Source organism: Asterias amurensis, chromosome 7, assembly GCF_032118995.1.
Source record: "Asterias amurensis chromosome 7, ASM3211899v1".
NCBI classification, from domain to species: Eukaryota; Metazoa; Echinodermata; class Asteroidea; order Forcipulatida; family Asteriidae; genus Asterias; species Asterias amurensis.
This window is the reverse complement of record NC_092654.1, coordinates 1,257,919-1,279,915: the sequence shown is the minus strand read 5'-3', so window position 1 is coordinate 1,279,915 and position 21,997 is coordinate 1,257,919. Positions and strand designations below refer to the sequence as shown.

The 21,997-nt window shown below is 39.3% G+C and overlaps 1 protein-coding gene across 1 annotated transcript in view; it reads left to right on the top strand.

Moving 5' to 3' along the window:
- Positions 1-21,997, top strand: part of LOC139939357 (low-density lipoprotein receptor-related protein 1-like) — a 100,224-nt gene that overhangs the window by 21,170 nt on the left and 57,057 nt on the right. The window contains 16 exon segments of the mRNA XM_071935163.1: positions 11,098-11,214; positions 11,853-11,981; positions 12,627-12,782; positions 13,198-13,317; positions 13,744-13,878; positions 14,440-14,576; positions 15,396-15,498; positions 15,843-16,005; positions 16,631-16,853; positions 17,377-17,554; positions 17,765-17,896; positions 18,444-18,686; positions 19,293-19,464; positions 19,968-20,190; positions 20,601-20,793; positions 21,761-21,883. Coding sequence (XP_071791264.1) covers positions 11,098-11,214; positions 11,853-11,981; positions 12,627-12,782; positions 13,198-13,317; positions 13,744-13,878; positions 14,440-14,576; positions 15,396-15,498; positions 15,843-16,005; positions 16,631-16,853; positions 17,377-17,554; positions 17,765-17,896; positions 18,444-18,686; positions 19,293-19,464; positions 19,968-20,190; positions 20,601-20,793; positions 21,761-21,883 — 2,547 coding nt within the window.

Sequence of the window (21,997 nt, the reverse complement as noted above, 5' to 3'; positions counted from 1 at the left end):
GCGATTTTAGTCTTTGGTGGTGTTAAAATGTTGCATGTGGTTGATAACAGTGTCAAGGAAATTATCTTTTTGTTGGATCACAGAAGTTCAAATCGAAAGATCTTCAAAAGATTTACGTTTGTAATTCTAAGGACTTGATTGAAGTTCCTATAATCATAAAAGTTTCTGTCGTTAAAAAACTTGCGTGTGATGGCATGCAATTTGCGCATGCATATCGGTATGCAACTAGCGCATACAAGCCAATACGCTAGCTTATGCTTGGGAAGTTGCCGAATAATATCTCTGTTAACATGACTGTATGATAGTGACACTAACTATACACACACACTACTCTACCGTGGATGCTTGTACATGTACTGCAGGATGTACTGCAGGCTGGGTGTTATTAGCGCCCGTGGTGTAAGGATCTATGGTGTAACAATCTAGTCAGCTCTGTTTTAACCAATCTTGCAACATGACACGCTTTCTCTCTCTAAGAAAACCTAATTAGAATAGTGGTCCATTGAGACTCGCTTGGGCAAGAAAAATTACACACACTATGTACATGTACATGGACAGGTGGGTGTTTGTTAAACGGCGGGTCATCCATTAGCCTGCTTCACCCGTAAACATAATAAGAGGTCTGAAATATTATCAGACAATTATGACTGTCTGCTTAATAAGCATCTCTGTGGAATTATGCCCTGGTTTATGGTGTTCATTTAGAGTAAGAATTAGACCAGTAAAAGTGAAATTAAACGAGGTGTACACTTGAAAATGATACATAATACTGTAGCTTCCCATAAAATAAAAAAAATTGAGGTTAATAAGTTAATTGATTGACAGACTGTAACAGGTTCCTTGTGTAATCCAATACATTAACCAGATATCGTGGTCTCCTTTATGGACCAAACCACATATATCATTTATCATTCACACCACACGCTTGCTTTCCAACCCAACCCTAGGCCAGTGTTGGATGCTTTGATGTATGCAAATGAAGAAAGCGTTGCGAGAGAAATTCGGGTCAAACATTCGCAGCGCTGAAATCAAGCGTGTGGATTCGATATTGATGGTACACAATGGTTTGGTTGACTTGACGGAATCACATGACGTGAGGGAGATCAGTCAAACAACATTATCCTGCGGGGCCAAGCTTCGTGAAGCTGTTAAACAGAAAATTCTCTGCTTAGCTAGCAAGAAATGGCTGAGATACATATGTACCAGTCGCTGTATATATGGTAACTGTACAGTGTTCTGGCTGGAATATATTTTTGCTAAGCAAATTTTATTTGTGCTAAGCATATTTTGTACTTATAGACTTTATGAAATTGGAGACTTGCTATCCTTGCTGCTAAATGGTCAACAGCCATGGGATATATGTGGGATTTAAGATGGGGGTTCAATGAGGCTTAGTGGGATCTTGCTCTTCATTTTATCTCTGTGGACCCTGGTTCGAATCCCTCATTGGATGGAGCCTCATATCTTGATTGGGTTTTTAGCCCCTATTTGGTTTTAAGGATTTTACCTGTCAGGGTTTACCCCCACATCTGAAACTGGGTGCAATTTTATACTGTAGAGCCTGTAAGCACAAAACCTTGCTAAGCACTAACAAATCTTGCTTAGTAGAAATGGCTTACCACCCATTACCTTTCTCTTTTTGCAAGTTTTCTGGAGGATAAATTTGTTATCATACAGTTGCTCTTTGAATACGGAAATATATTATGCAGCAGTTCTACACTGTATGTCCCATATAATATAGCACTTTGGTGTCCTATGTAACATTTGATGCGGAATAGATGTTCGTCCCATATTGCAGTCACGCCTGAGATAACACATCAAATTAATGAGATAATAATAAACATGTGTTGAGAGTACCTGCAACTTTATGAATTGATAAAAGCATTGTTATTAGTCAGATATAAATTTTGTTATTTACTTTTCAAATGTTAATAATAAATCTTAAAAAGTGAATGTAATTTCATTTGACCAATAAATTAGTTTATTATTTGGGCATTTCTGGCTGCTGCATCCACTAGCGGACACTAACCATCAGAAGTCCAAGAAATGGTTGATGCATGAATTGTTTCTCAGACTCAAATGCTTTTTTGGGGGGGTTGAAAATATTTCCAAACCATGGTTCGAAGGGAGAAATTTCTCAGAATAGTTTATCAACAGCTGCAGTGCTTACCACCAAGTAAAGCTTGGTTTATACTTCCTGCCAATGTGAATGCGAAGCGAGTTTTTACGTCACAGGGCTATTTTCGCAGTGAATGTTTCGCATGAGTTGAGCACATGTCAACTGTTGGAAATTTTTCGTTGCGAATTTGTGACATCAAAATACAAATTACAGTGGATAGTCTAGACTAAATTGTAATGGTTGGATCAATAAAATAAATTAAAAACACTCTGTTGAATAACCTAGATGTATTAATAACACATCCATTACAGATGTACAATGTACTACACGTAATTCAAACAGAAATGTTGTCAGATTTATAAAGCAAGGCGAATGGAAAAACAGGATGTGAAATATTTCTCACTTCCAGAAAGTGTACAGAGAGATGTACCATTCTCGATAAGGGGAAGAGGGTATCCCCCAATCTTCCCACCTAAAACACATTATTTCCCTCTTGTATAGAAGTACACCCCCCCAACCCAAATAATTCCTGCGATTCCAAGCACATACAAGTAATAACACATAAGGGGGGGGGGGGGCAAGCACCAAGTGCAAGAGATACATTTAGTATGGCACCCAAATTTAAAACAAGATGTGCAAAGGACACCTAGAAACCCCTGGCTACTCTTTTATGTTGTACACATAATCAGTTATAAGTTTACATTCTGTTTATTTTTAAAATGTTTTACTAGTTCTAACTGCATGCACTTTAAAATATACTTGAAGCTTACCTCTGATTATTGTTGTTTGCAAATGAGTTAGAGGGCACTCATTTTGACTTGTAATTTGTATTGCCTCAGAGCGTGCTTTTCTTTAAAATGATTAGAGAGCAGCTTTTTTCCTTATTAGATTAAAATTAGAACATCACCTCAAATATCAGTTGTCAGCGTTGTTAAACAGCCCACAGTCTTGTGAAATTGAGTCAAGTTTTCAGGAAATGAATTGTGGAAAAAATGGTTGACTAAAAAGAAATAAAAACAACCAGTTGAACGTGACATGAATTAAACACAACACCGCACCTTATAATGATTTTCGACACTTTCCAATCCTAAACCAATAATTTAAAATGTGTAACCCAACATCAGAGCATCCTATCATCGTTTCGCCCCCGAACGTCACGCGCGGCGAACTGTAAACAACTTCTGCCCGTGTTGACGGATATTTGCCGAGGAAACTCAAGCTCGGCTTGTCATATCCGCGAGCGAATGAACTAAGTGCGAAAATTCAATTTGATTTTAAAACCTAAAAACCTTCTCTATTGCTGACGGGATGTATTAGGTTTCAGACCTTGTATTGAATGTCGTGGGCGGAGTTACCCTGACCATTCCCCCTTTTTTTAAAGAGTGCACTTGAGGATCAGTCTGATTCTTCTGTCTGCCTAGATTTAGACTGTATTATTAGCTATCGATTGTAGAGACGCGTTGTTCTGGTTGAATTGAACCAAAATAGGCAATGAACAGTTCTTGCACTGTACACATAAAATAAGTAGGCTGGTATTATGCTAATGTGTGCATGATTTTTGTATGTGTGCAAATACAACTGATACATCTCCCTTGTACAAATTTGTAACTGTAGTTATGGATGTCATTGTGAAATAAGTGCCAAATTTAATTGAAGTATAATGTAAGAAGGAATTCTGAATGATAATTTTTTTTTTTTTTTTTACCAATCTACCCAAACCTTAATTTGATTTTTAAACATAGAGTGGCTTCATAATATTTTTCTACACACTGAAGAACAAAGCAATGCCTCAAATGGATCAGGTAGGCCTATTATAGGTCAAAGGCATCCAACATCAGTAGTTTTAAAGGCAGTGGACACTATTGGTAATTACTAAAAAAAATTATTAACATAAAACCTTACTTGGTAACGAGTAATGGGGAGCTATTGATAGTATAAAACATTGTGAGAAACAGCTCCCTCTGAAGTAACATAGTTTTTGAGAAAGAAGTATTTTTCCAGCGTATTTGATTTCGAGACCTCAGATTTCACGAAATCAAGCATCTGAGCGTACACAACTTCGTGTAACAAGGGTGTTTTTTCTTTTATTATTCTCGCAACTTCGATGACCGATTGAGCTGAAATTTTCACAGGTTTGTTATTTCATGCATCATATATGTTGAGATAAAGCAAGTGAGAAGACTGGTCTTTGACAATTACCAATAGTGTCCAGTGTCTTTAAATGGATTTTCCTGGTTGGATGTCAATCAGGAATGAAATTGATAATCTTTGCAAGCTGGATGTTTGTTCTTCTTATTCTTTGTTTTTGCTTGTGAATATAATTTAATTTTTAAAAAAACTTCAATTAAATTTTTAGATTCTTTTGACCCACCCACATTTTTGAGAAAAACTTGTTAACATTGACTATTCTGAATGGCCCGTCCTAACTCTAAAAAAAACACTGTTACCACAGACAGCCACAGTGACTGTCATTTTATAACCTCCATCATAGATTTGAATTGTGTAACTTATCTTCATTATTCAACATGCAGATTTGGAGTTCTTAAAGTAACCCCCATCCATAATCCCCACTTCTAGGCAATGACATAAGTTGCCTCCATTCAGGGAACAAGATGTCTAAGGATTTGAGGTGAATCTTTTGTGCTGGATTGAATGATTCATTTTCTGGTTGCCTCGTTACCTAAGAAGAGATTCGCATACTTGTAGTATTAAAGCTCACAGAGAAGGCTCACACTCAATGATCAGATCCCCCCATTGAAATTCCAGGGAATAAAGAAATCTTTCGCTTGTGATCCTTGAATTGAAAGCACAAGCACATCTTGGGACAAGAAGACAACTAGTAGCAAGAAATAAGTCAAAGACGTACAGTGGCAATGGGCTTTCTTAAGATTGCTTACTTACTTTGTATTCTTTAGTGTTGTGTAACTAGAAAAACTTAAGAAGCTCAATTACCTAATAAATTCCCAAAAGAACAGGGCCCAGTTTCAAAAAGCTGTTAAGCAGAAAATACTGCTTAGCAATTTTGTTTGCTAAGCAAAAAATGAGTTGTGAACAATGTAATCTCGCAATGCCTCAAATCCTATAATGTAATCTCTATGAATTTTTTTATTGTCTACCTGTTTCTTTTAAGCAATTTTTTTTCTGTCCTTAGCTAGTTTTATTGCTTACATGATTTATGAAATTGGGCCCTGCCAGCTTTGCTACACATATCCCACAACCACTCAAATACACCTCTTTTAATAACCTCAATGATCAATGCATAAGGATGCCTTCTTCCCAAGGGCTGTGTCAGATTGAAACAGGCTACCACCATCTGCTGTTCTGTACATGATCCCCCATCAATACAGACCTTCCAAACAGCAGCCATTCCTCCCATCAGAGCATGCAGCCTCTCTGCTGCATCGCAATCTTGTTCTCTGAATTCTTTCCTTATTTCTGCACCTGTAAAAGGTGCACTTTTACTCTGCTCTTTTGGCACCTAATCCACCTGATTGTTTACGTCACTTTTGCACAACAGCCATGCTGAGCACATATTGGGCTGCAATGGGATTACAGTACCAAGTACCAAGTACCAAGTACCAAGTACCAAGTACAAATATCAAGTACCCAGTAACAAACTACCATACATCAAGTACCAAGTAACAAACTACCATGCATCAAGTACCAAGTAACAAACTACCATGCATCAAGTACCAAGTACCAAGTACCAAGTACCAAGTAACAACTACCAAGTACCAAGTAACAACTACATGTGTGTGTACCATGCACCAAGTACCAAGTTCAAGTACCAAGTACCAAGTACATGTACAAGTACCCTGTACAAGTACCAAGTACCAAGTACCAAGTATCAAGTAACAACTTCCATGCATCAAGTACCAATGCATCAAGTACCAAGTATCAAGTACCAACTACCCTGCACCAAGTACCAAGTACCAAGTAACAACTACCATGCACTAACTAACAACTACCAGTACCAAGTATCAAGTATCAAGTACCAATGCCAAATACCAAGTAACAACTACCATGTCCAAGTACCAGTATTAGGTATCAAGTATCAAGTATATCAGGTATCAAGTATATCAGGTATCCCTCTCTCTTAAACCACATTTCCTTGAAGGAACTGTTTCTTAAAATGTTGAACATTTCCATCAGCTGCAGTGCTTAGAACTCACCAAGTCAGTTTTTATGGTCATTAATTTTTCTGAGATATATCCTCCCTTTAACATCCCAAAGATGTACGTGCACTTTTGTGATGAGTTTCTTTGACCCATGCAACCTCACATAGTATGAGCGTGTGTCTCAGAGAACACCTGCTCTGTCTTGAAAAATGTTTTAAAGAGGAAGTGATGAACAAATGAGCATCGAATGAATAAGAGCATAGACCTTCTTGGGTCACTCAAATGAATACCCCAATCCATAAATGCCAGATCAATACAAAACAGTAACATTAAAATGGAATACAGAATTAAATTTGGGTGAAAAAATAAAAAACCACAGGCAGGGGCTTGTAGCTTATTATTTTTTTTGTGAATCAGAGTTGTCTTTCTAAGACCAGAACGTAAATGAGAAAAGACGTTACAGAACTGTTGTGAATTGTTTAGAGGAGACTTATCTCATTATTCTTATAGCAGAATTAAAATGTGGTAATCAGACTTGAAATCAACGATTGTTAATTTTGAACATCATTTAAAAAAAAAAGTTAATACACAATTATTCATTTGTTAAACATAAGTCCACATGCCCTGTCTTGAGTTTACTGGCCCGGCGCAAAAAATCACTGGTCTTTGTTGGTCATGTGTCAGATTTGATTCCTAATACATTATGAAGACATGTGACATTTACATATTGACCCCTTGCGGAAGCGGAACACCAATGCGCGGCTACCATTTCCACCATTTGGGGGGTTCAATTCCTTTGCATACATTTTCGACTCCCAAAATGAGGGACAGGATATGCGCATGTAATTTTTGTCAATAATGCTGGACATGTCTTGGCATTGTCAGCACCTGCATTAGTACCTTGGCTTGCACACTGGACATCGATACACAGTCGAGTCCTGATCTAGTATGTCAGTAAAAGTAGAAGTAGAAAATGTATCGATTGTTTTTAAATCATGCGGGCGAAGACCAATCCAAATACGTGTACTTGTTTCAAACTGAAGTGACTTGTCCATCTAAAACGCTGCCACTCTCCTTGATCTCATAATTCTTTAAAGATAAAACGCAAACAAAACAAGTTCTTGGAATCATGTACTCCTATTTCCAAATAAAGTCTACAGTCTGTTGGTTGAATGAATGTACCCCCAACCCCTAAACCGTCCATTCAGTTTTATCTATTCCTTTAAATGCATAAGCCCCATTACAAAAGAATTAACACTGCCGCCCACTGTCTCTCCAGTTTAGAGAACCCACGGATCCAAAGTAAGACAAGCCACCTCTATTCCATGGAGAGATTTGTCTCGCTTTAAACGGGAAAACATTCTGAGATAGTTTGTAGGCTTGCCCTTTTGTTGAGCGCCAAACGAAGTGAAATCATTTGAAGAATTGGCATTGATAGCCTGTCACTGCTGCTTAGGGGGTGGACATTAATTGCTTCTCTGCAGTAAACAAACAAACAGTTGTACGTAGCTTTGTACGTATGTTCACGTTTAGGGATTAAGTTGCCTTGTGGAGGTTCAAAATAAAAGCTTGTATTTTAATATATATTTCTTAATATTTGCTCTAGAATGGTGAGGTTTGTTGGTCGAATTTCACCTGAAGCCTACAAATTTTTCTTTTTTTTTTTGACAAAAAGTCTGCAGGCTTCGATGAAGTAGTTAAATGTTAAATTTGCATCGGGATAAAGAATATTAATTTGGGTTTCACCCTACACCAATGTGTGTTTGTCAGCATTAAATAGAATTTTACCCTAACGATGTGTGTTAGCACTGTATACTGAGTACTTTCCCGAGCTCTGTGTAGACAAAAATCCTCAGGCAATCTCGGTGGTCTAGTTGGTAAAACACTGAAGAATTGCAAAGGTCGTGGGTTCGAATCCCACTCGTGTAAAATGCTTGTAATTTTTTTCACAGAACTCTTGAAAGGTCTAAGTGAACAGTGCTTTTTAAAAACACACAACAAATGAAATAAAATAATTTTTAATGGTTAATTTTTGCATCAGGGATAAAGAATAATATAAAGTGGATTCTTTTTCTGTACAACCTATACTTAGTATCACCAATGGTGTGTGGGTTAAACCACTGCCTTGAAAGAAAAGCCTTGTACTTATTGACAATTTATAAACCTAAGGTCTAGTTGCAATTTAACTGAGCTCACGCAAGGTCGTCAGCTATTCTTCAAATTGGACTTCTCCGTCCATGCGTGAGAATTTTCATTTGAAGTTGAGCTTCGATATAAAATAGGTCATACCTGATTGAATATTAGATAATATAATATTTGTATTAGGGTGCGGCAAGAGACAAGGCCAAACGGCCGATTGACCAAAAGGCTGTCTGACCAAAAGGCCGATTGACCATAAAAAATGACCAGTTCGAAAACCATGGTGACACTGAACAGCTGTTTCTGGACAAATGTGGGCGTCAAAGCCGACTGAACACTTGCTAATTATCACATCAACAAGGTTTTGTATTAAGCAAAAAAATTTTGTTTCCCTTTTCATTTAGGTCATTTAGCTGTACAGGGGTGGATTTCACAAAGAGTTATCAATAGTCTTATCTCGACTTAGGCTGAGTTACTCGTCTTAACTTAGGACTAGCCATACATTTTTCCTAACTCTTTGTGCTATCGACCCCAGGTGTTTAAACACAGCAAAAATAAAATGGATCCTCTCTTATCCATCAAATGGTCTCACAACTGCATCACTTAAATTATGACTCACTCAGTCGGGTTTGTCTTTAAAGGTAGAGTCACAGATTGGTAAATTATTGAAAATCAAAATTTACTTGGTGAAAAGCATTGCAGCTGTTGATAGTAAACTATTTTTAGAAAGGATAATTATTTATAAATGAAAGCTCACAATCCTGTAATGCTTTTCGAAGATTGTTGTGAAAATTATTTTTGCATTGGTTCATCAGGATTTTAGAATTAATTTTTAAATGTACGGTGACTGCAACACAACAGTGCACAAAATAACTTCAGCCATTTTGTTTATGTGTTGCAAACTGCTTGCAAGAAATAGTTGTGTCGTGACGTTTGGACCCTAGCAGAGTCTTTCCCAAAGGCTTGTTTTTCCCTCCAAATAACATGAGAGATGAACACTTCCATTCACCCAAGTAATCTCCCAAATGGCACCTCAATTATTTAACGCTCGTGTGGAAATAAAAATTTGAAAAACAAAACAAAAAACATGCTCAATTAAACATCATCAAGCGCATAGAATGCTGCTCTATGACTGTTGGCTCGTATTCAAGATTCAATGAAATAAAGCCCACCCCCCCCCCTCCCCTCCCCTCCCCTGACTCCATGGTGGAAATCACGAGAGAACCTCTTCTGACAAAACCGATGGTCCATGCTTCTGCCTAAGCTCATGACCCACCACGTTCGCTCGTGAGTCTTTTTCCCCCAGGCCTTCCGGATGTGAATGGGATGATGATGATTTTTTTCTCTGTACTTGAAGAACCGGAATACATAATTAGATCTCTTGTTGATTAGAGTTATGCTTGCATTTAATTGAGCAGCAGCAGCAGCTGTGTTAATCTTGTTGGTTGAACTTAATTGCCAATTTAATAACATCACAAGTCATTCATTAAGTAATCGTGACTTGAATTTGTCGACACGAATTTGCCAAATTGAACGAATACACAAAAAATCAGTATTCCCTTTTGATGACATGCCATTGTTGATCATGCTACACTTTCACTTTTTGTAAATGTTGTATATAGTTTTTTTTTTATTAAGCACTATTTGCTGTCAAACAGGTTGAGACATCAGACAATTCAAAACCCGGGTTAAAAACATATCTGTTTACTTAGTATAATAATTGTTGATTTCCTTTTACAGTGCATAGGGACCTCATGGCAATATGCGCTATTATAAGAATGGTTTTATTATTATAACAAGTATTATTATTATCTTGCATTTGATTATCAAGTCGAGAAGCCAGTCTGTAGAGTTTTGTGTTTTAGGTGAAGTTATTTCAAGATAAGATGTTCATATCATGCCTAAATGTCACTTTTCCAACAATATGATTTAAGTTTTATATAGCCACGTTAAACCTAAATACTTGAAGAAACAGAACCGTGAACGAACAACACTCTAAATGGTTGGACCAACTTGGTCCTGGAAGTTTTAATGTACGAGAGTTTCACAATCTGTTATCATCATTGTCAATGTGCTTCGTAAGATTAGGTCCTTGTTTACAGGACTTTTATCTTTATTTTCGTAACATCACATCCCTAAGGAACTTTTCTTTATCAAAGCGCACATTTTTTCCCCCAGTGTTTGGTACCTCATCACCCCTATGTTTTGGCGCTGATATGACTGGCCCAATGCCAGACGTGCTTGGTGTGACTGTAAACTAATGAGTTTGGGGTTAGAGTTTACCCCAACTGTGGCATCTAACACCCCCCCCCCCCCCTAGTTCGGTCTGAGTTTAAGGTGTTCTAGAGTACCAGGGTGGATTTCAAAAAGAGTTAAGACTCGTCTTACCTCGCCCTAGGATGAGTTACTCGTCCTAACTTAGGACTACCCTTAGGTTTTTAATAACATTTCTATAACTATAATTCCTATAGATCATATCCCAATCAAAAGTATTGGGGGTGTTTAGTTAAAGGTAGGGTTCCTCTTCTTGGTAATGATCTTAACGAAAATGGTGTAATTTTCATCCGAAAGTCTATTTGTTTTAAAGATGGTAATGGTAGAAAAACATTTTTTTTGAAATTGTCTCATCTGAAATACACTCGTTGATTATAAAAAAAGTTTTGAAGAATCTCTGCAGATGATTTATATTTATGTTTCTTTTTTTGTCTCTCCCATGAACAGTGAGCTGCCTTGCTGGAATCCAGTTTGCCTGCAAAGATGGTTTCCAGTGTATCCCGTCGTCATGGCAATGCGACACTGACCCAGACTGCAGGGATTTTAGTGACGAGGAGGCGTGTGGTAAGAAAACTGTTTTTTCTCTTTTTTCTATGGTTGTGATGATGCATCCGTGAAAACCCTCTGTTTCTCTAATAATAACAATAATACAAAGCATTTATATAGCACTCTCGAAGAACAGAGTGGTTTACAGGAGACTAGGACAAAAAGGAATACAAACGAACTAGGATGGGTTTGGGGAACAGAAATGTCTTGAGGAGGCTTTTGAATACAGTCAACGAGATCGCCTCCTGCAGACTGGCAGGAAGCTCATTCCATAGACGCGGGGCAGCCATGGCGAACGAGCTATCCCCAGCTTTCCATCTAGTTCTAGAAACAGAAAGCCGGGTCTGATCAGCTTATGAGCGAAGTCGATACCTGCATGTATCAGCAGTATTAGAGTTGTGGGAATGTACATGTTCAACCAGATATGATGGAGATTGGGTGTGAAGGATTTTGTATACATGAGTGACAATTTTGAAATATACACTCTTTAACTGGGAGCCAATACATTCTTCTTTCTTTGTAACAGGTCGTGAGTTTACTGTTTGATACTAAAAGCACTGGCCTCTGGCATACGGTGCAGTGTTAATTTCGTGCCCTGTGACTCAAAAATAAAATTTTGCTCACTGTCTCTTGACATTCTTTTTTCTATGTAACAGGTGAGGTAACGTGTCCTCCAGACAAGTACCAGTGTCCGGGTACGACGCTGTGCATACTTAAAGGATGGCTGTGCGATGGCACTGATGATTGCGGAGATGGATCTGATGAGAATTATGACGATGGGCAAGGTAAGATTGGTTATCTCTCGTCAGATAGCGGCGGCCTGTTTAAGGGTGGTGAGGTGGTTCATTCAGTTATGAATGCTATCGGGAACTTCTGAGAGGGAAATAGTGTGTTAATGGCACTGGGGTCGTTTTCTCAAAGAGTAAGGACTAGTCCTAGGAGATATAACTAGTCTTAACTCTTTGTGAAATCCACCCGTGGACACGTTTGGTAGTTGTTAAAGACTAGTACTCTCACCTAGTGTATCCCAACATAAGCATTAAATAGCAAATCTGTGAAAATTTGAGCTTAGTTGGTCATGAAAGTTGCAAGAAAAAATGCAAGAAAAAACACACTTGTTGCACACATTTTTCACCTTTTAGATGCCTGAGGAAAAGCTTCATACCTCAAGTCTTAGCGAGAAATTACCCCTTTCTCAAAAACTACGTTACTTCGAAGGGAGTCGATTCTCACAATGTTTTATACTACCAACAGCTCTCCATTGCTCGCTACCAAATAAGTTTTAATGCTGCCATATATTTTAAGTTGTTATCAAATGTGTCCAATTTGGGGGAGGGGGGGTACCTTATACATTAATAAGGCGGATGGAATGATAAAGAAAATGGTTATTTAATTTGATTAACTTGAAACCTGACTCTCTTCTTGAACAGGTGTGCAGTGCTCGGCAACTCCAGCGCCTTTCCAGTGCTCTCATCATGATTATTTCAGGTGTCCAGGAACAGAGATTTGCATCCGGCCATTCGAGGTCTGTGACAGGATTACTGATTGTCCAGATGGAAGTGACGAGGGCGCTTATTGCCGTCTAGGTACGCACTTGGAACTTGAATTTGCTTGTTTGTTTGTTTGTTTGTTTGTTGATTTGTTTAGAGGATCTTCCCGCCAAGGGAACTCTGCAAACTCCCACAAGAGGATACATGTATAAACACCAAGCTGGCAAGTGCCAATTTCTCTCATACAGACATTGGTTTTAAAACGTCTGTGATTATGCATTTCACAAATGAAGAAGTTGTGGTTCAGTAACTAGACAACAAGTCTTATTCTAGTCGTTGTGAAATCAGCGAGTAGGATTTGAACCCACAACCTTGTGATTGCAAGTCCTGTAGTCTAACCAGTAGACCATGGTGACCTAGGTCATAGGTTTAGTTCCTGCTCTAGTAAATTGATTTTGATCTACCTAAATACAAGTTAAATCCTAATCTAGTTTTGTTCTTGAATCAACAGAAAATAGTAATAAATGCAGCCGACGAAACTGTGAGTTTTCCTGCGCAGAGACAGTCTATGGCGCCATGTGCTACTGTCGACAAGGGTACCAGACTACTAAAAATAGGAGGACATGTGAAGGTATTGTTAAAATGACACTGCTATTTACTCAATTTTGCCTTACTTTGCCGCATTATGGTAAATCTTGCCTGTGCCCTAATTAGGGTCAGATTCCCTAATTAATGGTGATTGCACTGTCTAATTGATATCAACTTTTGATATCACGAAAGGGGGCACATCTCAAAACTTGTCCAGCTTTTACTTTCCCAACTCTTGGGTTTACACATGTATGAGGAAATTATGACACAAAATGTCAACTTTCCCATGATCACTGCAGTATCTTGCCTGCCAGACTAGCCAAAGAATGTACAAGTTCACACTTATTGTAAACAAAGTTCACATGGTCTATGGACAGTATACTCTTCTTGTAAAATAGTCTCATCTTGCGTTATTATTGTGAATTATTTGTATCCCCTCCTATTCTCTGTCTCACTCTGTATATTTAAGATTTGAACGAGTGCCAGGACCACTCCTTTCATGGCTGTGACCAAACATGCCTCAACTCCGAGGGGAGCTACAGCTGTTCTTGTTCCAGTGGGTACACACTTCAGAAAGACCTCAAGACGTGTGACCAGGCAGATGGTAAATACTCTATAAAAGTTCCCCTGCTGTAAAAAAGAACAGCGCCTTTGCTGATAGAGATTGACATAGTGGCAAGAGTGGGATTAGCCTGGAATCCACACCCACAACAATTGTCATGGTGCCCTGTGCTTTTGCTGTGGTATTCTTTGCAAAGTTCGATACAAAGTAAGAGTGTCTTCATAGAATTTTCCCCTTGTCAGAGGCAAGGCCTGGTGGTTCAAAAAGCCTCTGCAAAAGCTTCATTTCCCACAATCATCATTATCATCATTCGGCAAAGACCTCAAATTGTAATGGGGGCACTCCTGGACTCGCCGCCAACACCTTGGCTCTTTCAGTCGCTGCTCTTCTCAGCACTCCTAAATTTCTACCACTCAACTTTGTCACATTTTCTATCCAGCGCAGCTTAGGACTGCCTCTGCCTCGAATTGTTGTTATAGGCAGACCATCTACTGAATAACTGTGTGGGGTAGGCCTCCCTGTCTCATCAGCTTTTTATTTGTGACGAAGTTCCACAATCTTTGTTACAAATTGCTGATAATTGTGATGTCTGATTTCCTACAGGAAAGCCTGCGAATCTGCTTGTGGCAAACTCAAACAACGTCCTGAAGCTAAGCATGAAAGGAACAGATCTTGATGGGATTGAACCCATACATGCACTAGGAGTAATGGCCTTAGATTATGACTACAGGAGAGAAAGGGTAAGCAACTTATCAAGTCAAAATTTCTGCTTACTGAAAAGGAAAACCTGACTTATAGAAGCAGACAAATCTGTGCGTAATGTAAGCGTATTTCGCAGTGTAGCAAGGAACTTAGACTTTTGCGTGTGTACTTAACTTTTCTATATGTTTATCTCTTTTTCATCATGTATCCCAGATGTGGGGCAACAAATCTACAGATCATAGTACGTATTTGCTTTTGTTGTCCCGTAACACATGTCACACGCGGCGACTGTGCCACGCTCACCATTTTGGTGGGCAATAGGTTCATTTTGGTGGGCAATAGGCAATGACGTCAGGTGAATTGGGTCAATGGGAGACTTTGGGGACGTTTGGTGGCAGCAGACTTACCAGGTAAAACCCATTGTTCTCGGTAATGTGCGCATGCTCAGAACTACGTAAGCAATGGAAATATACCTGGTAAGTCTGCTGCCACCTAGCGTTCTAAAGTTTCCCATTGTTTTGTATTGGGTTTGTACTGTTATTGCCAACAAAATTACTAATAATATTTTCTAAGCATTCTTTTGTTACACAGTTAATGCAGAAACTCTGCTTTCGCCCTGTTAACAGAGAATGTGGGTAATAACTGCAGAATTCTGCTGTTAAAAGAGCCAGGCTTTTTGCTATATTTATTTCCTGATTAGACGTCTAACAATAATGGCTACGTTAGTGACGCGCCAGTAATACTTAGATTGTTCACAAGGCTCCGCAGCTCACTCAAAACCATTTCAAAACAGCACCACAGACTAACAAATACTCTTCGGGATTTTTATTCTCCTGTCGATATTTCTTTCTCTAAAGGTATGCTGGATTAATTTTGCTGTTGATAAAAACGAGTTGATGTGTGCGAACTCGACCAGTTTTGGCAGACTCCATAAACTTAGTGTGTTTTTTAGCGTCAGTCGTAAGTACCAATTTTTTATGCATAATTGTGGTTTTCCGTAAAATCATTTCAGCTTAAATTAAAATCTGTGATAAAAAAAACGGTTTCTAGTGGTATTTTCTCAGGCGATATTGTTTTGTTTGAGTAGCCTCTCTGACATTTTAAAGACAGTTTCTACAATTTACTGGAGAGATTTTCATATTTTCTTGGAACCTGGTAAATTTGCTATAAATCTCCTTGGCCGCAAAGACTGTAAAGACATGTGATGTTTTCTGTAATGTCTAGGTATTTGATTTCGATTATATCAGCATCACTCAGTCTGGCCAATTGAATTTGATTTTGAATGTGAATTTGTTGTTGAACAGATATCCAACAGTTTGCCATGGATTGGATAACGGGAAACATCTACTTTGTTGACGACGTGTCCAATCAGATCTTCATCAGTAACGCCGAGGGGAATAAGGTCGTTCCGATCCTGAATGATGGACTAGATCAACCACAGGGTATTGCCCTGGACCCTACAAAAGGGTACGCTTTGCCATTTTATTCTACTCAATTTAAATTATTGTTTTGTTGTCAAACTGCATCTCTATTTTTTTCCCCTAGATTTTGACTAGCTTGTGACTTTTATTTTGGCTTATCTTTTGCTGTTTTGCTTCTTTTATTATCATTGAAGCCTAGAGCCTAGAGGCTCTCGCATAAGGCGCTCCATAAATTATTACTATAGGTTTTCTCAATCAATTTCGGCAAATGATCAGCCAATATAAGCTATTCTATTTCGTGCTTAATCAAATGCGAGTGAAAGGGTCATTCAATTTCATGTTATGATTGATCAAATGTAATGTTGCGTCATTCAATTAAACAAAATAATCATTCAATTTAACAATTCATCAAAGCAGCATTCAAATTCGCAGACGCTTCTTGAAGCGTGGATAAAGAATGACGATACGCTTAATTGAACAGGGTGTTAAAGGAATTTGACTCAACTCAAAATGAAACTGAATGGCTGAATTCTGAATTTGAAACGCACTAACAACTGGAGAGGCAAAACTGCTTTAACTCGAACGCATGAAAATGAAATTGGCTGCTCATTTTCTTAATTTGACCGAGAAAACCTACATTATTATTATTATTTACCATCTATTATCCGCAGACTCATTTTCTTCACCGACCGTGGCACTAGTCCAAAAGTAAAACGAGCCAACATGGACGGCAGTCAATTCGAGGACATCGTCTCCGTCAAGATTGCCACGCCCCACTGCATCGCCGTCGATCTAGTTGCTCAGAGGATCTACTGGACTGATTCCAGCCTCCAGCTTATTGAAAGTGCTGAATATGATGGCAGCGACCGGACTACTGTAGCAAGAGGCGTAGATGTAAGCTTTCAGTTGTTTTAATTTTTTGCCTGTTTTGGTACAAAGTTCATCTGATCTCATTTACTCTCTTTGTGCCACAAGGGCTCGGATTCATCAAGCCTATAAGCACAAAAAATTAGCTGAGCATGGGCAATCCTTGCTTAGCAGAAACTGGGTACCATCCAAAATTCCATAAAGGTAACATTGTTACAACTGTTGTCCCACTCAATTTTTGCTCACCAAAGAAATTTACTAATCAATGTTTTCTTAACAGCGTTAATAAATTGGGCACAGGGCTCAATTTAATGGCTCTGTTTACTGCAGAATTCTGTGCTTACAACCAATAGCAGAAAGCGATTTACAGGATGCTGTAAGCGCATAATTATGTGGTAAGCAGAGTTGGACCGTGGTTACATTTGGCCTCGACACTCTTTTTCTAACTTTTGCAGCTATTTATTTCATCCAAAGATTCCATCCCATTCAAATTATTTCTTGTTGGTCGACAATTCTTATATCTTTTTGCAACCTTTTTGCCGCCTTTCAGGTTCAATTTGGGTTTGGAATATCGGTGTTCAGAAACTACATCTACATCACAAACTGGCTGGAGAAACCAACTATCGCCAAGATCAATAAGTTTGATGGAAGTGCATCTGTGATCAGACATAATATAAGTTCAGGGGCTGGAGCTGTTAAGGTGTACCATGAAGCTTTACAGCCAATGGGTAAGTTCTACGGGGATGAGAAATTTCAAACTTTAGTCTGAATTCAGACTTTTTAAGGTGATCCGGTGGAGAAAGTCAGCCATTACTTTTTACCACATGTAAGAAATCTTGTCCTTTGATCAAGATCTCAAGTGTTAAGGAAACTTTTTCTAAAACCTGAGAAGATTCTATTTGTTGTATTGACTTAATATTGTTTACTGCTCTCCTCAGTTGAGGGTCACCCGTGCGGAGACAACAACGGCGACTGCACTCACATCTGCCTCATCTCTGGCAAGGATGGGAGTGGAAAGCTGTGCCGATGCCAGCAGGGATTCCGACTGGAGAATGGTACAACCTGCGTAGGTGAGTTGGTGATTATCCCCCTGGGAAAAGAATAGCCACATAATTCAAACTGACTATTCAATCATTTTGCACAGAGGAAGGGGTGCGTTTTGGCGGCTGTAACCAATAACTGTTTTGGTCATTTGCCAGTGATTAACCAATGGCCAATTCAACCAAAACAGTTATTGGTTACGACTGCCAAAACGTACCCAAGGTTTGGGTGAGGGAACTTAAATTTTGATTGGGAGAGCACTTGGTTCTTTCAAATGAATTCAAATCAGAAGGCATGTTGTGGTAGAAAAGTCGAGTGCGCTGGACTCCAGCTCTGGTGTTTCTGAGAAAGAGAGTGTACATGTAGGTTCGAGTCCTGGTCTTGACATTTGTTTCATAAAGCAAGACACTTAATCATTATTGCTTTGTGGATGTCTTGGCCAGATGGAAAAAAATCAGGACAGTGAGATATCAATAAAAGTCTTGGATTGAAAGTATTCATTGTTCCATTTTCTTTTTTTTGTTTGGTTAATCGTTTCTTCTTTTCTCACAAAATGAATGTTTTAAAAAACCACAGAGAACCGTGACAACTCTCGCTTCTTGATCTACGGCCAGAGTTTCCCTGGTTCCGTCCACGGGATACCAATGAATGACAGGAGTGATGAAGCCGAGTCCATCATTCCCATCACCAACCTGGAGAGTCCGAGGGCGGTAGACTACTATGCAGCCGAAGAGTACATCTACTTTGCCGATTCCAACAACTACATCATTGGACGACAGAGGATCAATGGTACCGACCGAGAGGAGCTGATAACCGAGAGTAAGTCTTTGGCGAGGAAGTTTTGAAACAACTTGGGCAACATGGAATGAAAGGGAGAATGAAACAATCTGACATCACTCGCCTTCAAAAGCTTCAAAACAACGCTGCTTGTATTGTACACATGCAACCATAACACTCAATTGCATCACCGCAATCTGGTGTTTCTAATCAGCAGAGCATGGGTTTGAATCCCGGTCGTGACACTTTTGTCCCTGAGCAAGAAACTTTTCTATAATTGCTTCTCTCCACTCAGGGGTAAATGGGTACCTGTAAGGGCAAAGATGGTTCTTGGGATTGATTTAGCCGAGTAGCACATATTTGTTGGGCAGGCTGTATACTCCCCAGGGAGCTGAGATGGTTTAAGGAATGAAATAAATTGTCCAGTGACCAGGGGTGGATTTCACAAATACTTGAGACCAGCCTTATCTTGAGTTAGAGGCCTAGCCTTAAGTTTTCAATATCTCTTAGGAGTAGTCCTTCCTAACTCTTTGTGAAATTGATCCCACAGTTAATGAGAAGCACTTTGGGTGTGAAAAGCGCGATATAAACAATGGTTATTATTTATCCCCTTGAAGAAACAATCCCTCTTTCTCTCTTGTTCCTCAGGGGTAAGCAACTGTGAAGGTATCGCCGTTGATTGGATCAGTAAGAATCTCTACTGGACCGATGACGATTTGAAGACAATCAGCGTGGCCCGTCTTGACGGCACACAGCGGGCAACCATCATCTCCGAAAATATCACCCACCTCCGTGCTATAGTTGTAGACCCCGTTGATGGGTGAGTGTATGCTTCTCCTTTCACCAGGGCCCAATTTCCTAAAGCTGGTTAAGGAGAGAATATTGCTTAACACTTTTCTACTAAGCAGAAATGAGTAGGATACCAGGTACAAATGGGGCATGTGACAGGGCAGCTCTATAAAATTTGGCCGTGGTCAAACAGGTCTTTGAATTTTCAGGATAATTTCCCTTCATCCCTGATTCCCTTGGTACATGTATATGTTGACGTCAAATAAATAATAATAATAATATCGCTTTGTACACCATGACAGGAAAGCTTGAAACGTTGAGACCCAGTCGGCTCTTTTAAGAGTCGACACTCTTCCAAATGAGATTTTACACATGGTTGCTCCCGCAAGTTCACTTTTCTTATATTTTTTTCCCCCACACCTTGCAAAGCTTTAAACACTACTTATGCTGACAACACCAGAATTCTAGTCTGGTGCACAAGATCGCATTTGCAAACATGTAAGACTATTTCGTGCTTGAAAATTTGACTGACAGGTACATGTACTTCAGCGACTGGGCCGAAGGCGTCGACAACAGCGACTTAGCGAAGATTGAGCGCGCTGACATGGATGGGTCCAATCGGCAGACATTTGTGAGCGGGGACATGCTGTGGCCCAACGGCTTGAGCTTAGACAAAGGGGAAGGGATGCTGTACTGGTGTGACGCTTTCTATGATTTCATCAAGGGAGTTCCCCTCAACGGGACTGGCGATAGACAGGTCAGAGTTCAAAGTAGACCTGCCACTGTTTTCACAAAGAGATCTGAGTTGTCTTAAGATATGTTTTACCAGTGACTCGATTGTTAATTTCTGATAAAAATGAAGATTGCAAACCTAAGAGTAACAGTAAGCATGAAATCAGTGATGCTGACTCTAGTCATGTGACTCACTATTTTTGTTGACATATGTATGTCTTGACTTGTTGCTTTCAGATTGGCTTGTGACTTGATTTAGATTTGCGAAAAAAATGAATAGTTACCTACGCAAGTCATATACTACTCGAGCAACTCCATAAACTGTAAAAATGTACGCATTGCTCCATCAGATACATTTTGTACCTTGCTCAAACTTCTGACATCTTCAGCACATTTTGATATGTATATTTTTTTTCATTTCAAAACCCAAAACAGTCGATAGTCATCAGCGCAAAGATTCTGCACCCCTTTGGTTTGGATTACTACGGCAGGTTAATCTTCTGGACGGATTACACCAAAGGGGAGGTATTGAGGTACGACCGGGACAGCGAGCAACAGGATCCCGTTGTCCTGCGTAGTGGCGGTGTTCTCTTTGAGTTGAGGGTGTACGACCCTGACCGACAGACAGGTTAGTTTGATCATCACAATCATAGAGGTGCCCAAGCACAGAAAGTAGCTAAGGTCTTATCAAAATTGGCGGCTACAGTTGTGGCTACGTCTGTTGTTAAGGGTGTTGCTAAGCATTGAATTTAATTTGTTTGAAGTTATAAGTATCTCCCTGATTGTTGTAAAAATCTCACTAATTGCAAGATGCAAATGTTGCCAGGTCTCGTTTGCTATGGATTTTCTGACACGGCTGGCTGCCGATTGTGTCACATTACATAGTAAAAGGTGCTTAAAAATTGCAGGCCTGGAATTACGCGGAGGCCTTGGAGGCAATGGCATTTTCTGCCCTGGCCTTGGTGCCCCTTCAAAAGTTTCCAATAGACTTTAAGATTTTCCATTGGAAGTGCCCTTTGTAAAATGAAAATGACCTTGCCCTCTTGAGAACATATTACATCGGTTCTTCGTTCTCTACACTAGCTACCTATTCTCAAGCGGATTCAGTTCAAAATTCTTCTTCTTGTTTACAAAGCAATACATGGCCTCGCACCCACATACATCAATAGTCTCATCTCACAAAAGTTGCCTTCTTCATCCATGAGCCTTTCGATCACTATCCAACATTCATCTTCAACTTTCAAATGGTCCATGCATGAATACCCGCCATGGTGATAGAGCATTCTCAGTAGCTGCACCAACTTGCTGGAACAAGCTCCCTCTTCACATCCGTGACTCATCCTCAATCAGCTCATTCAAGTCTCAGCTAAAAACACATCTTTTCAGACAATGCTAAAGCGCTTTGAAATGCCTGTGGAAAGTGCTATTCAAATGTTATTTATTACTATTATTTATTATTATTAAGGATGAAATTCCAGGCAGGCAACTGGGTCACTAATTAAAAAATAATGAGCCCTTGAGCCGCCTGTTAGTCACAGATAAAGTGCTGTACATGTATAAGAACTGGATGTAACCAATCATTACTTATTCATTAGGAACCAACGCTTGTTTTGATAACAACGGAGGTTGCAGTGAGTTATGCCTACCTACTCCTGGTGGGAGGCGATGTGAGTGTGCAGACGGCAGGAAACTCGACAGCGATAACTCAAGTTGTAATGGTGAGTAACTAGTGAGACTCATTGCACTCATGATTCTCAGCTCATTCAGTGCCCACTTTTTGTTTTGAACCCAAAGTACCCAGATATATGAGGTTTTCTAAACACTGTATAACA